Source organism: Marmota monax, unplaced genomic scaffold (genome assembly GCF_021218885.2).
Source record: "Marmota monax isolate L192 unplaced genomic scaffold, Marmota_monax_Labrador192_F-V1.1 WCK01_AAM20220418_F8-fsc00192, whole genome shotgun sequence".
NCBI classification, from domain to species: Eukaryota; Metazoa; Chordata; class Mammalia; order Rodentia; family Sciuridae; genus Marmota; species Marmota monax.
In genome coordinates, this window is record NW_026693786.1 from 441,284 (window position 1) to 464,632 (window position 23,349).

A 23,349-nucleotide genomic window follows, 5' to 3' on the forward strand; every position below is an offset into this window, starting at 1 on the left:
ATTCTCCTATGGTTCAGCAAAACAAATTACCTTTGGAATCACATATGCCTTTTCAGCACAATGTATAAGCATGAAAACTAGCTGATTTGACTATACTTGTGCATTTAGCCAAGCATAGCACTTTCTGAACTGCTTTGTCCTTTTGACATCTGACTTAAAGTCAGGGGCCTCTTTCCACTTTGACAGAATTTCCCTATCTCCCCTCTTTCCTTCCCATCCCCCATAGCTACCATTTCTTCACTTTTATTTTTTTTAAATGTTTAATTTTTTTAGTTGTAGTTGGACACAATATCTTTATTTTACTGATTTATTTTTATGTGGTGGTGAGGATCAAACCCAGGGCCTTGGATGTACTAGGCCAGCACTCTACTTCTAAGCCACAACCCCAGCCCCTTCACTTTTATTATAGTTTCAGTACCTTATTTGCACTTGTCACAAAATCTATCCCTACCCCTTTCCTTTTCTCTCCTTCAAATATTCCCTTCCTGCCCTGATTCTGAGTCATGAAAAGAGAAACTACCATGGCAAGAGCCATCAGGAAAATACTTTTCCCTCTAGACAATGACTTAGTGACGTTTACTTTATGGATAATATGTTTGGAAAAGGTTTAGTCTCTTCTACGTTTTTTTTTCAGAGCCTTGCATAAGCTGGACAAGCACTCTACCACTGAGCTAAATCCCCGACCCTCTTTTTGATTCTTGAAAGAGAAGAACCAAATGCAGCTGTAGGGTAAAAAGAGAAAAAAAAAGAGTAAAAAGAGCAAAAAAAAAAAAAACCCGATGGATTTGGAATACCTGGATTACAATAATTGTTCTGCTAATTAGTAGCTGTGTGACTTCATTGCCTTAATGATTTTGTTCTGCTGCCAAATACAAACCAGTTTGGCACATTATTTGTACACTTAAAATATGTGATCTTTAAAGCATTTTAATGGTGTGGAGAAGACAGGGTAGAACATTTGAAATGAAAAAAGATCACCATAGATCTGAACAAATTACTTAAAATTTACTGAGACTCAGTTTTATAATCTGTAAAATAGGTATGATGATGCCTACCTCACATGATTAAGGGTTAACAAAGACACTGTATGTAAAAGAATGTAGCTCAGTGTCTGGAAAATGGATAATGTTAATTAATGTTTCCTTAAGTTAGAATGCTTCCTACACTCCCTCCATCCACCCAACCCCCAACAAATTCCTCAAATCCAAATCTGCATATTCTTTCTCAGTCACATTTCAAGAACCAGCCTAAAATGCACCACTTTACAAAACTTTTCTAAACAACTTCATGCAGTATGGTCTTTTGGTTAAGCTACTGGGCTTCTGGAATCAGAAAGGACTCCCAAATTTAAAACCAGGTCTGAGCTGGTATGGTGGCCAACGCCTGAAATCCCAGCAGTTTGGGAGGCTGAGGGAGGAAGATTGCAAGTTCAAAGCCAGCCTCAGCAATTTAGTGAGGCCCTAAGCAACTTAGCAAGACCTTAACTAAAAATTTTAAAAATTAAAAGGGCTGGGAATGTGGCTTAGTGGTTGAGCACCCCTGGGTTCAGTCCCTGGTACCAAAAATTATAAAAATAAAATAAAAAACCAGGTCTGCCATTAGTAGCTCCATTACAAGTCATTTATTCTCTCTCCATTTAAATTTCCTGGGCTGGGGTTGTGGTTCAGTGGTTAGAGCACTTGCCTATCCCGTTTAAGGCACTGGATTCCAAACTCAGCACCACATAAATAAATAGAACAAAGGTATTGTGTCCATGTACAACTAAAAATAACAAGAAAAAAATTACATTTCCCATGTGTAATATGAGATCATCATACAGGGTTTTGGAGGATTAAATAAGATATACAGTTAGAGCTCTCTGACCAGTATTAAGTCTTCCTCTTTAGTAACGTTTCCTCTTTAGTAACATGTTAATAAAAATGTTCACCCCGCTTCTAAAGTTGTGGCAAAGTTCTAATGCAGATCTCTTACACTGTAATACTGAACAAACATCAGATATTGAGACACGTATACCTTGAGATATTCTGGGCAAAGTTCTAAGCTCACTATTATAGAATGTGCTTTCCTTCAATCGCCTCCACTGAGAATAATAAGATCCAGTATTAATTAATAGGATATAAAAATCAGAAGTACATCCCAGGGATACAACTAGCTGACACCCAAAGAGCAGCAAGAAGAGAGCAGCACCTGCCAACGGACCTCGATAATTCCCTGCAGTTCACCTCTAAAGGCCCCCTCCCCTTGGAGCTGCGCAAGCGTACACTGATTTTGCACCTCTCTCCCTCATTCCTCCGCCTCCAACATCACTGCCACACTCGATCTGCCCAACACGCAGGCGCGTCTCCTCAAGTCCTATCCCCACCCCCGCCTCTTTCTCTTCAGTTCTTCCCCCTCCTCTTCCAGCACCTCCGCAGGTTCAAACTCTTCTTGGTGAGAGTGGCGGCGATCTCGAGGTCACGTGATGAGCATCCTGCTGCCCAACATGGCGGAGTTCGACACCATCTCGGAACTGGAGGAAGAGGAAGAAGAAGAAGCCGCTACGTCGTCGTCGCCGCCGTCGTCTTTGTCGTCTGTTTCTGGGCCCGATGATGACGAAGAAGAGGAAGAGGAGGAGGAGGAGGAGGAAGAAGAAGAAGAAGAAGAGGCGGAAGATGATGATGAGGAGGAGGTGCCGCCCCCGCCTCGGGTAGTGAGCGAGGAGCATCTGCGGAGATATGCCCCGGACCCTGTACTGGTGCGCGGCGCAGGCCACATCACTGTGTAAGCAAGAAGGGGCCATGAGGTTTGAAAAGGCTGTGATTTGGAGACCGAGAAATGAGAAGACGAACGAGGGGCCTGTGGAGTGGGGGGAGGGCTGACTGAGGCGTACCTGGTCAAAACGGAGAAAGGAGGGTGAATAGAAGTAAAGTAAGTAAGGAGAATGTGAGCGTGTGAAGAGTAAGCGTATGACTGGGAACTTAGGGGTTTGAAAGCCAGAGAGAGGTATTGGAGTAGGGGTGAGTTTCCTTTCGTGTAGGTATGGTGGCAAGTGAATATTTTCTAAACTGCAGGATGTACTAGAGGGTTCTTTGCTGCCAGGATCGGTGTCTAGTGGAAAAACGGTGACTGCTGTGCCATGTGAGGAGAACTAGGTTTGGATTCTAAAAAACAGAAACGTGATGTTTTCTGAATAATGTAAACATCCATCCACCTGCATATTCATCCATCCGTTCTTCCTTTCTAATCCTTATATGAATGAATACAGTCATTCTTTCCCTGTTTAGAGCACTATTCAGTCTGACGTTCCTTAAATATAGGCAGCTATGGAAATAGAAAGAGCAGGGGATTGAGTCTGGGGTATCTTGCAAGTGCGAGTGCTTCTTCCTGGCCCTGTGACCTTGGTCATTTGCTTCCCTTGTGTGGGCCTTGGTTTCTTCATATGCAAAATGAGGATTTGGAGTAGGTTGTTTCTAAAACCTTTCAGCTACGTGATAGTTTAAAATACCTCCAGGGGATTTTTTTTTGCCTTAATACTAAATATATTAATATTAAATGTATGTGGAAATTAATCCTCCAGAAGGTGAGGATGGTTTCTTAAAAATTTGCCAGTATGGCTTTTTAAAAATTGAAATCTTGTATCATATTTCATAAAATAAAATGAGAAGGGACTTCACAACATTTTAGTTGCAAAGCAGAAAAATTGATAGCTTTCTGTGTTTTGAAGAGTACTTCCTCATATTTATTTGCTTGAATTGTAAATACTTGAAAATTTAAGTATTGTGTTAGTATTCATTCTTAATTCTGCTACCTTTTATTGCTTTTTAAGTTATTTTTTAGTTGTAGTTGGACACAATATCTTTTAATTAGTTAATTTATTTATTATTTTATTTATGTATTTTTATAAAACTAACCAGCTTTAATACCAGTGTAGGTCTCTCTTAAATACATGTTCCCCAGGACAGAGCCAGGGGCCTGCTCTTGGCAGGAAGAGTGGAAAGGAAACGTGAACAAAATGGAGTGGATTGGCAGGGCAGCCTGCCAGGGATGGAGCTGCTCATGGGGCAGGAAAGAAGACAGCAGCTTCCTTAGGTCCAGTTATTGCTAAGGCCTGGTGGGCTCTGCTGCTCTCCTAGCCCCAGAGCAGTTCCCAGGATGGGTTGTCCCTCTGGCTCTGGCAGAGCCTACACCTGGGCTTCTCTGATCTGGGAAGAGCCCTGTGGTCCAAAAGGACATCAATTTATTTATTTTTATGTGGTGCTGAGAATCAAACCCTGACACGTGCTAGGCAAACATTCTACTACTAAGCCACAATCCCAGCCCAGTGTGAGTGATATTGCATGTAAGTATACCTATCAGTTTTCTTTTTTTTTTTTTTTTTTGCAGATGCTGGGGATTCAACCCAGGGCTTTGCACATCCTAGGCAAACACTGTACAACCGAGCTATATTCCCAGGCCTCTATCGGTTTTCTTCTTGATATTTTTAGGAGAACTATTTGGATCCAATGTATTGAAATACAGAAAAAAATACATCTCATGAGATTTTTTTCCTTATTTATAGACATTACACATTCTTTATATTTCTTAAAACATGGATGTTTACCCTTGATAGCACACTTGTATGGAAATTAGTAGGGGTTCTAGATTAACCAAATCCCAGGGATTCATAAAATCGTTTCATTAAAACTAATCTAAGGGCTGGAATTGTGGCTCAGTGGTGGAGTGCTCACCTAGCATGCATGAGACACTAGGTTTGATCCTCAGCACCACATAAATATAAAATAAAGATATTGTGTCCACCTAAAACTAAAAAATAAATATTAAAAAAACTAATCTAAAAAAGCTGAAGTTATTAGATATAGAATTGAAAAAGATGGCTGGGTGCAGTGGTACACGACTGTAATCCCAGCGGCTCTGGCAGCTTGGGAGGCTGAGGCTGAGGCTGGAGGCTTGGGAGGCTGGTGGAACGCAAGTTCAAAGTCAGCCTCAGCAACTCAATGAGACTTTGACCCCTAAATAAAATACAAAATAGGGCTGGGAATGTGTCTCGGTGGTTGAGCACCTCTGGGTTCAATCCTCAGTACCAAAGAAAAAAGGAAAAGAAAAAGATGGCCAAATTTGCCAAACAGCACATTTCTATAAAAACTTAGCACTGCAAATTTTTGATACTTCCCAAATCAGTAAATGGAATGCCTCTTCTGTCAGCTGTTTTTGAGGCATTACAGTGATGCATTGTTAATTTGCATTTATGTGTAGTGAATATTTCATAAGGTTTTAGGCTTTGAGAATGCTGAAGCTATCTCTGGTGACTTGCCATTGTTACAGTGTAAAAAGACGTGATTATTTCCATATGAAAGATAAGTGAGATCTAAATAGAATCTTTTAAAAATTTATATTATATGGCATAGTCTTTCCTTGATAAAGTAAATAGAATTCAGAGCATGTGCTTCAGACTCAGTTCTAAGTTTTCTAGTGAAATCATGTTTCTTGTTGGCAGAATTTTATTATGCTTAAGTAACCTGGGCACAGGAACTTTAATTTGTGCAAGGTTTGAAAGGCTGATATATAGCTGTTTTCAAAAAGATGAAAAGGGAGAGAAGAAGAGGGAAGAACAACTAAAAGGACACATTCTTCTTTGCCTCAATCTCCTTTACTACAAATAATTGTTCCAAGAAATTAAAAATTGGGGCATTGAAAACACTTGACAGGGCTGGTGTTGTGGCTCAGAGGTAGAGCACTCACCTATCATGCCTGAGGCACTAGGTTCTATCCTCAGCACTACATAAAAAATAAAATAAAGATATTGTGTCCATCTATAACTAAAAATTAAATATTAAAAAAGAGAAAATGCAATAATTGAGAATCACCAGCTGGGTTGGCTTCAAACACATAACAGATTCTATATTTAATGAAGTCGATAAAATGGCAGCCTGAGCAGTTCCCAAGTGCCTGTTTGTCTGATACTAAAGAGCCTCACATCTTGGGCTAATATCTATCAATGATGAATAATAAGTGGATGAGATTGTCTAACCTCTGTGGACTCACAGTTCTTAATGGGTTGTTTATGAAACAGGTGAGGTATTTTGTTCATCAGCAATCATTTCAGCATTTTGCTAGTGGCTAGTAAGTGAAACTCTTGGGCCTAAGGTTCTTTGAGTTAAATATTCTCTTTATGTGCTCAGTTTCTAAAGAGAAAAGTTAGAGAAAAATAATCCCTGGTAGGCAAAAACAGGATTGCTACTTTTAGCCAAAATTATAAGAGAGAAATAGCGTAGTTTGCTTTTCTTCTTACTTTTTTGATATGGATATATAGTTAGTCCACATCCACAGATTGAACCAACTGCACATCAAAAATATCTGAAAAAAAAATCACATCATATTGAACATGTACAGGCATTTTTCTTGTCATTATTCTCTAAACAATACAATGTAACATTTACATGGAATTTATATTGTATTATTGTAAGTAATAATAGAGATTATTTGAAGTATACAGAAGGGTATGCATATGTTATATGCAAATACTGTGTCGTTTTAATATAAAGGATTTGAGCATCTAAGGAGTTTGATACCCAAGATGGGCCTGGAATCAATTCCTCATAGAATACTGACAGGGGCAACTGTACATAGGTCACCAGGGAGTGTTTTAGGAAGTAAAATAATACTTTCTTTACCATTTCTAATATACCTTTTTAGAAATAACAATTTTTATATTAGAGAAAAATCAGTAATGTTAATATAGCAAATATTTCTTAAGAACTTCAGCACTGGGGCTAAGTACTAGGAAGAATATAGAAAAAAAACAAAATACAGGTCTGGCTTTACAAACCTAACCAGAACATTTCCTTTTCGATATTTATATGGGGCAGCAAAGAATTAAAGATAATTTTTTAATTGCTGAATTGTGTAATACAGATCAGAAGTGATTATGAGTGTTCAGAGAAAAGGAATCCATATTAACTTGAGCATTCAAGGCATTATAGTGGGGTTGGAACTAAAGGCTGTGTACAATTTGAACTAAGGACAGGAAGCAAGAAAATCATATGGGCAAAGACAAGGCAGTGGCAATGAGAAGGAAAGAATCATTATGAGAATTTAAAGGAGCAAGTGACTGGATTTGGGGAATATTTACTTTAATAAAGGTGCAAAAATAGGAGAGGGAGGGGGCAAAAAAATGATACCAAGGTCTTGGTTAAGGGAAGAGAGTAAAGTACAAAGAGGAAACAGTTTCCAAGAAAGGGTTACATCTAATTTTAGATATGTTTTACTTGACGTCATATATTCTTTTGTTACCAGGGATTGAACCCAGGGGTACTTAACCACTGAGTCACATCTCCAGCCTGACAATGTATTATTTTGTGGCAAGATATCCAAATGGAAAATTTCATTTTACAATTGAAGATGAAGGACTAGAGCATGTTGGAAAAATACCTGTTACTAGAGAAAAATAGATCGGATGGCATTAGCATAGGTGAGATTGTCCAAGCTATCAGATGCTAATGAACTGCAGACTTGCCTTTGTGAAGCAAATGAGTTAAAGCTAAGAGTTGGTGTAGAATGAAAAGAGTAGGAATGTTAGGAAGGAAATCATCAACAGTGTCACAGCTGCAAAGTCAAGAGAAAAATTTTTTACTTAGAGGAGGACATTAAATTTGGCAGTAAATAAGACAAGAAGAACTTGTCTTTGCTGAATAAAAAATTATTTTCAGTAAAATGGCAGCATCAAAAAAATCAGGGGCTGGGGTTTTGACTGAGTGGTAAAGATCTTGCCTAGCATGTATGAGGGCACTGGGTTCTATCCTCAGCATTATAAATGAATAAATAAAAATAAAGGTTCATCCAATATATATATAAAAAATAAAGGTATATCCACAACATATATATAAAATAAGCTTAATAAATATTCCATCTATTAAAAAATATCAGATTTTAGCCTGGCACATGCCTATAATCCTAGCTGCTCTGGAGGCTAAGGCAGGAGGATTGCAAGTTCAAAGCCAGCCTCAGTAGCTAAGCAAGCCCCTAAGCAAATCAGTGAGACCCAAAATAAAATATAAAAACGGGCAGGGGATGTGGCTCAGTGGTTAAGTGCTTCTGGGTTCAATCCCTGGTACCAAAAAGAAAAGAAAAAAATCAGATTTCAAAGGTTAATAAAGGGAAATGAAAACAATAGAGGGTTCCTTTATCTGGTGATAAGTACACCTGAAATAAGCAAAGCTTAAGAATTTTTCTTTTGTTTTGGTACTGGGGGTTGAACCCAGGGGCACTTGACCACTGAGCCACATCCCCAGCCCTATTTTGTATTTTATTTAGAGACAGGATCACACTGAGTTGCTCAGCACCTTGCCATTGCTGAGGCTGGCTTTGGACTCATGAACCTCCTGCTTCAGCCTTCTGAGTCACTGAGATTACAGGTGTGCACCACCAAGCCTGGCTAAGAATTTTTTTTTTTTTAAGAGAGAGAGAGAGAATTTTATTTATTTATTTTTTTATATTGTCCACAGTATGTGTCAACAATATAAAAAATAGCTTTTATTTATTTTTTTTGAGAGAGAGAATTTTAATATTTATTTTTTAGTTATCGGCGGACACAACATCTTTGTTTGTATGTGGTGCTGAGGATCGAACCCCGGCCGCACGCATGCCAGGCGAGCGCGATACCGCTTGAGCCACATCCCCAGCCCCGGCTAAGAATTTTTTAAATAATAAAAATATTCTAAACATTGTGATAAATACATCTGTCTATATCTACTACTTATTTGATATCTAGTAAAGGAATGGCAGAGCTGGCAAAAAGCTCAAATGGTAGGAAACTCCAGTTGAGGTAAAAGTATGCTATTGACGTTGCATCTAAAAGGCATTTAGATATGGTGTGAAAATAAAGCTCTACTTTAAAATATATGTCTTTCGGGCTGGGGATGTGGCTCAAGCAGTAGCACGCTCCCCTGGCATGCGTTCGGCCCAGGTTCGATCCTCAGCACCACATACAAACAAAGATGTTCTGTCCACCGAAAACTAAAAAATAAATATTAAAAAATTCTCTCTCTCTCTCTCTTAAAAAAAAACCATTTAAAAAAAATATATGTCTTTCTTAAAAGTGAAAATCTATCAATTTTTTGTTGCACAAGAAGAATTTACTCTGTGGAATAATGAATTGTGTCTTTTTTGAGTAGTGATAAAGCCACTAAACAATTATTTATTAATTTATTTATGGTACCAGGGGTTGAACCCAGCACATTTGCTTAATCATCAAGCCACATCCCCAGCCCTTTTTGATATTTTATTAGAGACAGGGTATCCCTGAGTTGCTTAGGGTCTCACTAAGTGGCTGAGGCTGGGTTTGAACTTGCCTCAGCCTCCAAAGTTGCTGAGATCACTGGCATGTACCACTGTACCCATCTTAAATAATGATTTAAGTGAAATGTGTTTCTTTCTGTTAAAATAGTTGTCTCATTACTGAATACTAAATTAGCATGTAAATACAAATATATTTTTAATACTAGAATGTCAATTACTCAAGCAGCAGATGAAAATTGTTATAAAATTTATGCATAGGATATCCCATCTGGTTTTAAGTTTAGATGTACTATTATGTCTGTAGATTTAGAGGGAATATGTATTCTCATTACATGTTGTATACACACCTGAACAGAGTTAATGACTGACTTTTTTGATGTAGTTAAAGTCTTTACAATTGGTAATTAATTTTCTTAACTATTTTAAATATAGAACTTTGATAAAAATACATTTCTTAACATATAAGATGTAGTATTTTTTGCCTAGACATATATCATGCTAGTGGCTGCTACATATGGAGAGTGTTTGTGCTTAAGATTGGCTCATGTCCTTGAAAATGAACTATTCACATAAATGATATAAGGAGAATATGAAATTCTTGCATAGAGTTTTAATTAGATGTGGGATTCCTAACATTTCTTTAAAGTCCCTAAGACCAAACTAGCAGTTGAATCAAACATCAAACAGTACAGTAACTTATTCAGTGAACTTTTCTGCAAACTTTTATTAAAAACCTACTCCTGTAATCCTAGTGGCTCAGGAGACTGAGAAAGGAGGATTACAAATTCAAGGCCAGCCTCAGCAATTTAGGGAGGCCCTCAGCAACTTAATGAGACTCTGTCTCAAAAAAAAAAAAAAAAAAAGTGTGTGGAGGCTGGGGGAGGGACCCCATGTAGCTTAGTGGTAAAGTGCCCTGGGTTCATTCCCTGGTACTGAAAAAAACTACTGGATTGCATTATAGTATTATCTATAATGGAAGGAGCAAAATAACCCATGGTTTCTGTTCTCAAGGAGCTTAATACAGAACAGAAAAGGCATAGGGATCAGCATATGAATTTTGTTTTCCCCCACTTATTTAGTATATACATGACTTTGAGCAAGTCATGTAATTAATGTATTTATTTATTTTTTCTTATTGTCAGCTTCCTTGCCCCCAAAATGGGGATAATAATACTTCTCTTGAGGGTTTTTAAAGTTTTGTAGTAATATACTTAGCACAGTAGGTAGCCTGGTAAGCACATAGTTATTGGTAACTTTTACTCTTACTGCCTTCCTCGTGGAGTTCTCAATGTTTTTGTTTAAAATTGTAGTCACTATGATATGGTGTGACATTGAGGAAGTAACTATATTGTCCCTACTGAAATCAACAAATAGGTGAGCAAAGCTAATAAAATTAATTTTGACTTCTTTAAAAATATTTTTATTAGTGTATTATAGTTATACATAATAATAGGATTCATTTTCACATTCATATATATAAGGAATATAATTTGCTCCATTATAATCCCCAGTATTTCCACTTTCCCTCCTTTCCTCACTTCCCCTGTTCTCCTTCCTGTACTATAGTGGTCTTCCTTCTATTTCTTATCTTTTTAATTGATGCTTTATAGATTTGCATAAAAGTGGATTCAGTGTGGTATATTTGTATATGTATATAGCATAATTTGGTCAGTTTCATTCCGCAGTTCCTCATTTTCCTGTCCTCCTTCCCTCTCAGTCTCCTTCTACTCCACTGATCCTTCTTCTTTTATCATGGGATCCTTCCCCTTTTATTTCCTTATTTCTCTCTAGCTTCTGCAAAGGAGAGAAGACATTTGATCTTTGACTTTCTGAGCTTATTTCATTTAGCATGATACTTTCCAGTTCCATCCATTTACTGGTAAATGCCGTAAGTTTGTTATTCTTTACAACCAAATAAAACTCCGTTGGTTTATATCCCACATTTTCTTTATCCATTCATCTGTTGATGGGCTGGTTCTATAACATGGCTGTTGTGAATTTCACTGCTATAAACAGTGGTGTTCCTGTTTTACTATAGTATGCTTAGTTCAGTTCCTTTGAATAAATGCCAAGGAGTGGGATTTCTGGGTCATATGGTAGTTCCATTCCTAGTCTTTTGAAGAATTTTCATAGTGTTTTCCAAAATGGTTGTGATAATTTTCAGTCCTACCAACAAAGTATGAATGTGCCTCTTCCCCCACATCTTTGCTAGTATTTATTATTATTTTTATTCTTGATGATTGCCATTATAACTGGAGTGAGATAAAATTTCAGTGTTGTTTTGATTTGCATTTCCCTGGTTGCTAGGGATGTTGGACATATTTTCATATATTGTCTGTTGTATTTCTTCTTTGGAGAAATGTCTGTTTAGTTCTTTTGCCCATTTATTGACTGTGTGTGTGTGTGTGTGTGTGAAGTTTTGACTTCTTATTACATATTTTAGTGAGCATAATGGAAGAGAAAGCCTTAGAGGGTGAAATCTGTTTTCTTAAAATTCATTGAACACATGAAAGCCACTCATAAGGATCAATCCTTGAGTATATTGAAAGTAACTGTTCACAAGTTATAAATCATATAGTTCCAAAGGCTACATTAATGGTAAAGAGGGATATTTTTATTATAACATTTGCTCTTTTTTAAAACATTTTTTAGTTGTTGATAGACCTTTGTTTTATTTACTTATTTATATGTGATGCAGAGAATCAAACTCAGTGCCTCACACATGCCAGGCAAGTGTGCTACTGCTGAACCCCAGCCCCAGCCCAACATTTACTCTTATAAAAGTTCTTTTACTATTAATTTGGATTAAAAGTCAGAGATTTACTTTCTATAACTATCATATTTTTCTTCCACTGGGCTGGGAGTGTAGTGCAGTGATAGAGCACTTGTCTTAGTATGCATGAGGCTCTGGCTTTGATCCCCCAGTACCAGAAAAAAAATCCAGGACAATTTTGTTTTTTAATTTAATGTTTTTTAAGACTCTGTATCTATTTTTTAAATTAAGTTTCTTTTAAACTGGTACAAAAACATAAAAATGTATATATTCAAGAGACATTTTAAAATCAGAAAACCAAAAGAAAAATAAACAGGCTTGTAATTTTTTTTAAAGAAAGGAAAAAGGTTAAATATGCTGGATAGAATATATTTTGTTCTTTGTTTTTAAGGTTTGGCTTGAGCAACAAGTTTGATACTGAATTTCCTTCAGTTCTAACAGGGAAGGTAAGTGAAATTTTGCTTTGAATTTTCCAATTTTAACCCATCGTTTTATGGCTTATTCAGTGTTATGACAAATTCTTTGACTCATTGGTAATTAAATAAAATACCAGGAAGCCTCCGAACTTGGAACCTGTGTTGGAGGTGACTAAAAGCTGTCTCCATGACTACCAGCCTCTGACCAGTTATTTCATCTGTTGTTCATTAATGCTGGCTATTATTTGTGTTCAGTTTTTTAACTTTTGCAATTTTTCCAGCACAGGTAGCTATAATTGTATTCATTTAGGTCATTGATATCCAATGTTTTCAAAACAACATTATTTTTAATTGTATCACCATTTTTTAAAGTGCCATGTGGTATGATTTGTTCTATATGTAAAGTATCAAATTTTTGGTTAGATATTGTTTTATCTTTCAAATAGTTTGAGTTTCTAAAATTGGACTCACTGTAAGAAATTATTACCTGTTTCCTTTATATTCATTAGAATAGTCTTGCATTGAGGCTTAATTCGAAGACTTCTAGCAAGGGTGAGAATGAGGCTATTTTCTGAACATCTTTTAGCATTGTTTTTCATTTTTTATTCTAATTTGTTATATATGACAGCAGAGTGCATTACAATTCTTATTACACATGTACAGCACAATTTTTCATATGGTTTTCATTTTTAAATTATGCAGCTATTACCTTTTGAAATTTAATTTACTTTTAATTTGTTCTCTCTTCTTCTAAATTCTTCCCTAAAATAATCTCCTTGTACTAATATTAGCTCTTTTTTGTCATGATGTGTTTTTCAGCCATTTACTCTTCATTTTTAAAGGCCTAATTCTAATCTTCCCTGCTCTCCCTCAGCCACCTTTGTGATTGGGAGAAGAGAAAAAGATTCCAAAATAATTTCCTTTTTCAAGAGGTATCTCAGAAATCATAAGACATTTCAGCTTAATTTATTTAACCCTGAAAGGTAATTTATACTTTATTTGGCTCACAGAGTATACAAGCTTTGTAGTCAGGTCTTGGTTGCAACACATGTTCTATCACTTCCTGGCTATGGGCTTTGGGCAAGCCACTTCTGAGCCACACTTCTTAGGTGAAAAATAGAGATGATGCTGATAGTTACCTCACTTTTTTGTGTTAGATTAAATGAGCATGCATATATGCAATTCCTAGTATATTCTCAGGTACATATTAACTCCCCAGTGTTAGTCTGGGTTACTGTTAACTGTTCTCAGTGTATTCCAGTTTCACCTTGATTGTTTTTTTAGGTTACTCACTTTCTTTCTATTTCTAACTGCTTTTACCACTTTTTCTTCATCTGAGTAATAATTTATTCTTTGGTTCCACTACTAATTTGGGTATTGATTGTTGGCCCTTTTTATATCTCCTGAAGTATAATATCAGATCCTTCCCTATAATAATAAGCATAGTACCAGGCTAAGTTAACATTTGAAAATACGTTGCCATTTAACTTTTTAAAACACACAAAGAAACCCCTTTGGTGTGAGATTTTGGCCTTAATTTCTGCTGTGTTCTACCTTCTTATCCTTATCATTTAGAATAATTTACAAATTGAAGCAACAGATTAGATTTAGATTTTTTTATACAGATTAATCATAAATGTTTCCTCCAAATGAATAAAACAGTCATGAAAGTATCTCTTGAATTCTATATGGTAGAAAGATGATAAATTCAGTATTAAAGAGAATGAATTAAAACATCTGCAATAGAAGACATTCTCTACATGTTTTTGCATGTGTTGTCTTTAGTAGTTTCATCCAGCTTTAGTATTGGCTTAGTATTTTTTTTTTTTTTGAGAGAGAGAGAGAGAATTTTTTAATATTTTTTAGTTTTCAGCAGAAACAACATCTTTGTTTGTATGTGGTGCTGAGGATCGAACCCGGGCCACACGCATGCCAGGCAAGCGCGCTACCGCTTGAGCCACATCCCCAGCCCTTGGCTTAGTATTTTAAGTTTGAATTACAAGTCCAAGAAATTCTAACAAATGAAAAACCTAAAATTGTCAATTGAGTTCATTTCCCAGTGTTAGAATTCTGTTTTGTAAATTGTTTTTTTTAAATATTTATTAGTTTTTAGTTGTAGTTGGACACAATATCTTTATTTTATTTTTATGTGGTGCTGAGCATCAAACCCAGAGCCTCACATGGGCTAGGCAAGCGCTCTACCGCTGAACCACAATCCCAGCCCCAATTGGTCATTTTTTTTGTGTTCCAGGAATTATTAGAATATCTTTTCACACCTCAACAAAAAATTCCACACATCAGAAAGATAGTATAATTGTTTTAAATTAGAGGAATAAGAATGGTGAGCTACTTTTGGTATATTCACACAGCCTAAATGGTCTGGGTAGGAGCTGTTCTTAAAGCCATCCCTTCTTTTCAGGTGGCCATTTTGTAGCACACATCATAATGATATGTGGATTTTATTCAAGTATGTATTATTTATAGTGTGTAAAATTTCTCGTGTATTGGATAAAGCATAAATGATACTGTGATGTTTTTCCTAGTGTGTGTTTGATGATAAGAAAATCACTAAAAAGAATTCTGAAGGTCTATTTATTTATTTAGGAGCTGGGGGTGGAACCCAGAGCCTTGGGCATGCTGAGCATGCACCCTACCACTCACCTCTACCCCTAGCCCCTGAAGGTCTGATTTTTTTAAAGTCGCATAGTAATAACATGAATTTTTATTAATTTTTTTAATGAGAAAATTTCTTCTTCAGTAAGCACTTTCATTTGTATAGGTTACTCTGAATTATCAAAATGCTTCTCTGATAACTGGGGGAAGAGACCTTACAGAAAAAATTTAAAAGAAAAAACGTTTGAATTCCAGACATAATAGCCCTTTTGTTAAAATATTTAAAAGTGAATAAATACAATAGCTCAAATAGAAAAAGTACTCTTTATGAAATCAGTTTTCCAACATGAATGAGATTGTAAATAGCTTTTGTGCCTGCCTGAGGTAATCAAAATTGCAGAGTGAATTCTGAAAACCTGAAAGGCCATTTTGTCAGAATTCATTTTTTGCTTCTTTTGTGTTAAGAAAATGCAAAGAAAAAGGTAATATTTTATATTAAGTGCAGAAAAGATTGTTTTCTGTGTTTCACTAAAGATCTTCTATCATAAGAATTATCAAGCAAGGTATATGCACACAGATTCTGGTAACCAGAAAAAGAAAGAACTCAGAACTTCAGAAAAGAAATTAAAGGGGCTGTGGTGGCCATTTTGTAGCACATGTCATAATGATATGTGGATTTTATTCAAGTATGCATTATTTATAGTGTGCAAATTTTCTCATGTATTGGATAAAGCACTTGCCTAGCATGTGTGAGGCACTGGGTTCGATTCTCAGCACCACATATCAATAAATTAAAAAATAAAAGTCCATTGACATCTAAAAAAATATTTAAAAATAAAAGAGAAAAGAAAAGAAATTAAAGCTTCCGCCTCAGCTTGAAAGAATTAAATGATGTTATGGGAAGATTAGTGTGCAGTGTTAGGAATTTTAAGCCATAAAAATTTACCTTTACTATTGTGATCCAATATGAAAAAGAGATTGATAGGGTTGTGTTCCCTACAACTGAAAGAGGCAAACCAATCCTGCTGGGGTTTGCTTAGATTTTCTTCTGTTTGCACAGTCTCCTGCATCCTGTTATAAAATATTATGACCCTTTTCCCCACCTTTATGATGTAGTTTTTCTTTTTTTCTTTCCAAGAGAGTCAAAAGGAATGAAATGTTTCTTTACAGCCTACCATTCAGCTAGAAATTAAGGGGCTTCCAGCTAACCTTCATTACTAGAGATACTCAATTATATGGAAGTAAATGAGTAAGATGTTATTAACTCTGATTCTACACAGTTAACTAAACATGTCTTTCACATTGTTTAAAATTGAGAGTTAACCAGTTCTCATTTCCTATGCCTTTATCTCTAGAGATTTTATGACTTTTACTGTTATTCAGTACAGTTTTTTTCAGACAGTCTTGGCCTCCTTTTAAAGTCAAAATGAAGATCTTAGTTTATTGTTTTAAAATCTAGTAAAAGTTTTACTTCTTTATATTTGACGACTTCAAAAATTTGAATTCTCAATTTTATTGACTTGAATATTTTAATGTTTAATTTGTCTGTGGTAAGAGTATAAACTGAAACTATTTGTTAAAAGTGGAAAGTGTTAGTGGGGATGAAGGAAAATTGCCACATTTTAGAAATGTTTTTGTTTTCACTTCCAGAAACATGTAATAAAACATGTTTTATTAAAAAATCATATGCCTTGGCATATAATTTATTTTATTTACCATGTTTTCTTTTAAATCCAGATTTTTCTAGACCCTCATTGTTATACAAAATTACATACAAGAGGAAGTGAGGGGAAAGGGAAAAAAATCAAGGGGGAGAAATGAATTAGAGTAGATGGGGTAGAGAGAGAAGATCCGAGGGGACTGGAGGGGAGGGGAAGGGGGATAGTAGAGGATAGGAAAGGCAGCAGAATACAACAGACACTAGTATGGCAATATGTAAAACAGTGGATATGTAACCGAAGTGATTCTGCAATCTGTATACGGGGTAAAAATGGGAGTTCATAACCCACTTGAATCAAATGTGTGAAATGTGATATGTCAAGAACTATGTAATGTTTTGAACAACCAACAATAAAAATAAATAAGTAAATAAATAAATAAATCCAGATTTTCTTTTCCCTTTTTGTTTTGTAGCTTTAATATCCCTCAGACTTTTAACACCCTTCTTCCCTGGTGGACATAGAGTTTTCTAAAGCTCCATAGCTCAGTTCTTTGGACTGACTCATTTCTGCATTTAACTTTTACTTGGTTACTTTTTTTACCCTTTACTTTTTAAAAAAATATTTACTTTTTTAGTTTTAGGTGGACACAATATCTTTATTTTATATTTATGTGGTGCTGAGGATTGAACCCAGTGCCTCATGCATATTGGGTGAACACTCTACCACTGAGCCACAACCCCACCTCCCACCCTTTACTTTTAATATTTGTGAAGTGTACTTGTATTTACTTTAAAATAAAAATTTAGATTCTAAGCTTTTAAATTTGTTAATGGGCAGAGTAATAATTTTATTATTTGTATGAGTTTATATCATAATTTGCCATATTTAAAATGTATTATTGATTCAGAATGCACAATTTAAAGAGATTTGGTAGTGATATTATGCTACAGATTGAAGCTAAATGTGTATTTTTCTTTATTTTAACTTTTACTTGGTTACTCAGTAATTCCCTAGGAAAAAGAAAGTTGAATATCTCTCTTTTGGAGAGGTAAATCTTTTTTAAAAAAATATTCTTTAGGGACTTTGGTTCAGCAGTAGAGCACTTGCCTCACAAGTGTGAGGCACTGGGTCCGATCCTCAGCACCACATAAAAGTAAATAAGCAAAATAAAGGCATGCGGTCCATCTACAACTTAAAAAATATTAAAAATAAATAAATACAATAAAATATCTTTTAGTTATACATGGACACAATATCTTTATTTTGTATATTTTTATATGGTGCTGATGATTGAACCCAGTGCCTCACATGTACAAGGCAAGCACTCTGCCACTGACTCACAATCCCAGACCCTGGAGAGGTAAATCTTAAGGTAGTAATTTGATACCTTGTTTTTAAAAAGGACATGGGGGGGCTGAGGTTCTGAGGTTGTAGCTCAGTGGCAGAACACTGGCCTCCCAAGTGGAAGGCACTGGGTTTGATCCTCAGCAACACATAAAAAACAAAATAAAGGTATTGTGTCTGTCTACAACTAAAAAAAAAATTTTTTTTTTTTTTTTTAAAAAGAACACTAAGAGGCTGGGGATCTTGCTTAGTGGTAGAGTGCAAGTTTTAGCACACATAAGGCTCTGGATTCAATATCCCACACCGAGAGAGAGACAGAGAAAGAAAAAGATCATCTTCTCTGAAGAATTGAAGAACTGAAGACCACTGAATCTACATCCAAAATGTAGCAGTTATCTTTTTTATAACATATTATGAAATAATATATAATGTAATATAATAATATCCTTTTAATAATATCTAGGAAAACTGTGGACTATAAGTAATTACCTGATTAAACTGTCTGCTTTCAGGTGAGAGTCCTTGCAAAAGACAGCTTTTCTTTTTATCAAATCTACTCAGAGATATGATTTACAAATTTCTTTGTCAGAGTATTTCATTCAGGAAGTTCTAAGATGTAATTTCCATTCCCAGTGAGTATATAAAATAAAAATTATTATTCTGTTGTATAAATGAGAAACTAAGACTGAGAAAAACTAAATAATTTTGCCTGGGATTTTTCATAGCTAATAAGAACTAGATTCAGATCTCTTGATTTATTGTCTAATGTGCTTAAATTATGAGTGTTTTCTATTTTCAGTTATAAGGCATGATTCTCTGAATCTTATTTTCATTTTTACCCCTGAAATTTTGGCACTTAATTGGAATTTTTTTTTACACGGTGATTGCCATTGTGTCATGTTATTGACAGGAAAATGAAACTAGTTTACTTTTGTCATGTAGGAAAAATTTTGAGCCTTATGGCTTGATAACTGTTGATTGTTAGGAAGAAAATCAGACTCATGTGCTAAGCAATTAACCTTATTGGATGATATGAACAATTCTAAGAAAGCTTATATGCTTAATGTTTTAATCATAATAGTGATGAATTCTTTGGTCATGTATTTATTTCTATAGCATCTGCTAATAGATATGTTTTGTATGTTGATTCTAAGAAACCTGTTAAAAGATAAAATGTAATAATTTGTAAAATTTTAATACAACTTTGTATTTGGGAAAGTAGAGCTGTATAGTTTTGGTACCTAATGTACTAAGGAGTTTACATTTTAGAGTACCTACTTTTCCTGCCAATTTCATAATTTTTGCTTTCATACTCTGATGCTGAAATATTTTCCCATAAATTTTGCAGTCTGATAGCTTTCTAAATTAAGAGTGATCAGTGTGTGGTCCAAAAATGTGATTTTACTGAGAACAACCTGTACACCTTTGAATTGTATAACCTTCAAGCAGAATTTTTGGTATAAATCTGATTGCTGGTCATGTTCATGCCTTTGAACTGACTTTGTCGTTTTCAGAGAGGCACAAGCAGCCCTTCCAGGAATGGAGGTAGTAACTAGAAATATTAAATTTGTGCATTTAAAGACCTTTCAACTTTCAAAATTTAGAGCACTTATGAGTCCATTTTATGCTGAGTATCAACAGACTGTTTTGAATGTAATTACTAAGATATTATCTTTTGTTAGTGTAAAGTTTCCCTGTAAACATTGGCAAGTCTTAAGGTTGCAACTTTGCCAGGGAGGAAAGGTTGAAGAGTTAGCATTTTAGAATTAATCCAGGAGTATTGCAAAGTTCTAACTTGAATTCTGTTTCCTCTGGTAGTATTTGTTTTTTTATTATTATTGTTGTCTTATGCTTCCAGTCTGAATTCAGAATACTTTAAGTCAGAGTACCTGAAGACTATAAACAATATTGCCTTAATAATGAGAATATTTGGTAACAAAACTGGTTGGTGGGTATCTTTTACCATCAGTTTTGCTACTGTCATTTTATTGTAGGTCATTTCAAAAGATTTTTTTCAAACATCAGGTTAAGATCTGGGAGCATAAAATTATATTATTTTACTTCCCGATGTCTCCCAAGACCATGTGATACATATTTATGGGAAGAGATGGGAAAAAAGTATATTTCGACATTGTTAATTCCTTAAAATGTTTGTAATAAGACATTTTCCTTATGTTTAGAGACAAATAGTAGGAAGCTGCCCACAAATTGTTAAAGATAGTGCCCTTGTTGTAGGTGGCCCCAGAAGAATTTAAGACCAGCATTGGCCGTGTGAATTCATGTTTGAAAAAGGCTCTCCCAGTCAATGTGAAGTGGCTGCTCTGTGGATGTCTCTGCTGCTGTTGCACACTGGGTTGCAGCCTGTGGCCTGTTATTTGTCTCAACAAAAGAGTGAGTATAACCATTCTATTGTATAACAATAGTAAAAGCTAACATTTATTGCACACTTGCTATGGGTCAAGAACTATTTCCATGTACTTTACTTAATTTTATTTAATTTCCATAACAATGGTATCATTTTATTTAAAAAAAAATTAAGGTATGCAACACAGTAATTGCCATGTTTTTTTAAATTGTTTTTTGTTTTTGTGGTGTGGGTATTGAATCCAGGGCCTTGTGCATGCATTTGAGGCAAGTACTCTACCAACTGAGCTATTTCCCCAGCTCCAATGGTATCATTTCAGAGATAAATAAACTCTAAAATGAGCCATTTATCCAACCTTTATCAATACTTTATCACTTAATATGCATTCCTGTCATTTTAAGTAAATACAGTGAAAGTAAAGAACTCAGGTAAATATAAATATAGGTGGACTGCTTATTCTCTTTATACAATCTGAAGCTATGACATAAAATGTTTCTAAGCTACAGGTATATTGGAGAACTACTTCTAATCTGAAGAAAGGCATAAGAGAAAGTAACCTGCAAAGTTGTGTGTTACTGGGGGTCCTTAGTTTTGAATATGTTACAATAACATTCTAACAGCATTGCTATTAGTTATTCCATGAAATTAAGACAACTATCTTAATCTGATCTGATTTAAAATTTCATTTTTATTTTGGAAATAATTTCCCAAGTGGGAAGAAAGCTTTCAATATTGAAATTGAAGCCAACGAGGACAGTTAATTTTACCCCAAGTTCTTTTCCCAGTACTACATTAAGGATTTATTTAATCTTTTAAATAATAATTAGCTTACTAAATCAGATTTAAAATTATAGCACTTTGAGGAGGAATAATTAGTGGTGCAGTTACTTTATTAAAGTGAAAAATAGTCCCAAGAAATAATCTTTATTTTTTTTCTCCTCATTTTTCTCATTCCCTCTTTCATGTCTGCTTCAAAAAGACAACTAATGCTGCCAATCCTATGAATTTTTTGAATGGAAGAGTAAAGCATTTTATTGATTCCCTTGGTAACCACCAGTAGATCAGAGCTTTACTTTAAATATAGCTTAATTTGTTTGTCAAAACATGGACAGTATTTTCAAGTGACCTTCTGTAAGTAAAAGCTAAAAGCATAAATGTCTTTACTTAATTGTCACCTTTAAAAGTTAAAATCAATAACTCCTATCCATCCCCATTATTTTAAAAGCCTCAATGTGAATTAATCATGATTTGGATTTCCCATCATGTGAATGTAGCCAATCTCCAGTACTTAAGAACAGATTTTTTGGTTTTAATGTTTATCCAGGATTTATCTTCATTCTTTGACATATTTATGCTTTGCCTATTTGTCAAAGCTTCCATCAAAGAACATGAAATAGAGGGCCGCGCACTGTGGTGCACACCTGTAATCCCAGCAAGTTGGGAGGCTGAGGCAGGAGGATCATGAGTTCAAAGCCAGCCTCAGCAAAATCGAGGTGCTAAGCAACTCAGTGAGACCCTGTCTCTAAATAAAATACAAAATAGGGCTGGGATGTGGCTCAATGATTGAGTGCCCCCTGAGTTCGAGTTCAATCCCCAGTACCAAAAAAAAAAAAAAAAAGAACCTGAATTAGAAATAAGTTTTTCACTCATTTTTTTCACAATATTTTTATTTTATTTATTTATTTTTATGTGGTGCTGAGGATCGAACCCAGTGCCTCACACATGTGAGGCAAGTGCTCTACCACTGAGCCATAACCCCAGCCCTCACTCATTTTATTTAATTTATTTATTTTTAAATGAACGCAATACCTTCTTTATTTTTATATGGTGCTGAGTATTGAACTCAAGTGCCTCACACATGCCAGCCCCATTTGATTTTATTATCAGCACTTCTTTTTTTAAAAAATTTTTTTTCTAGTTGTAGATGGTCACAATATCTTTATTTTTATTTATTTTTATGTGGTGCTGAAGATCGAACCCAGGGCCTCATGCTTGAGAGGCAAGTGCTCTACCACTAAGCTTCAACCCCAGCCCTTATTATCAGCACTTCTTAACAGAATAGTCAGTGGAAAAAAATGAGATAATACTAATGCTGTGATCTTTCCCTATCTTCTATTACTTTGGTTAATTAAGAGTTTATCCTGAAGTTGAAATATCAGTGTATTCTTTTTAAATATTTTTTTAGTTGTAGATGGACACAATATCTTTATATATTTATTTTTATATGGTGCTGAAGATCAAACCCAGTGCTTCACAGGTGCAAGGGAGGAACTCTACCACTGAGCTACAGCCCCAGCCCCGAAATATCAGTGTATTCTAATCACTAATCTGTGAATTTTAAGAAGATAATACAGATTGGCAAATCTTCATCCCATGAGATAAATTCAGCTCACTCTGTCTTTTAACATTTGATTCATTTAAAAATTGGAATATTGGGACTGGGGATATAGCTCAGTGGTAGAGCACTAGCATGCATGAGGCCCTGGGTTTGATCCCCAGCTCTGCAAATGAATACATAAAAGTTGGAAAATTTGTGATATCTGATCTGTCATAAAACCCAAAGATGACAATCCTGGATCCACATGCCTATCTGTCAACAGTGAAATCTAACTTGGTAGTGGTTTCTCCCTTTAAATAGGACATATAGTTTTTGTTCACAACAAAACTATCCAGCATTTACATTATCTGCCTTTCTCTGTAGGAATTATAGTTCATGGCATATTGTCAATGATATACTAGACAATGAAATATTAAGCCATGCTGATAACCACTGTATAAGGCACTGTCCTTTCTGGAACATTAGTTTCCTCACTTATAGAATCAGGATAATATTTACTTTTAAGGTGGATGTGATGAATATGATATTTTAGGAATTTCACTGCTTTTGTGTCTATAAGGAGAATT

General features: G+C 35.2%; 1 protein-coding gene across 2 annotated transcripts in view; it reads left to right on the forward strand.

The window, feature by feature from the left end:
* Positions 1 to 2,297: 2,297 nt before the first annotated feature.
* The window catches only part of Chic1 (cysteine rich hydrophobic domain 1), a 95,548-nt gene continuing 74,496 nt past the window's right edge, over positions 2,298 to 23,349 (forward strand). For both annotated transcript variants that reach the window (XR_006855610.2, XM_046462164.2), the window contains exons 1-3: positions 2,298 to 2,760; positions 12,438 to 12,492; positions 20,316 to 20,471. Coding sequence is in view for 1 of the 2 variants with exons in the window: in XM_046462164.2 (XP_046318120.1) it covers positions 2,462 to 2,760; positions 12,438 to 12,492; positions 20,316 to 20,471 (510 nt within the window). In the remaining variant the exon portion in view is untranslated. The remainder of the gene's footprint in view (positions 2,761 to 12,437; positions 12,493 to 20,315; positions 20,472 to 23,349) is intronic.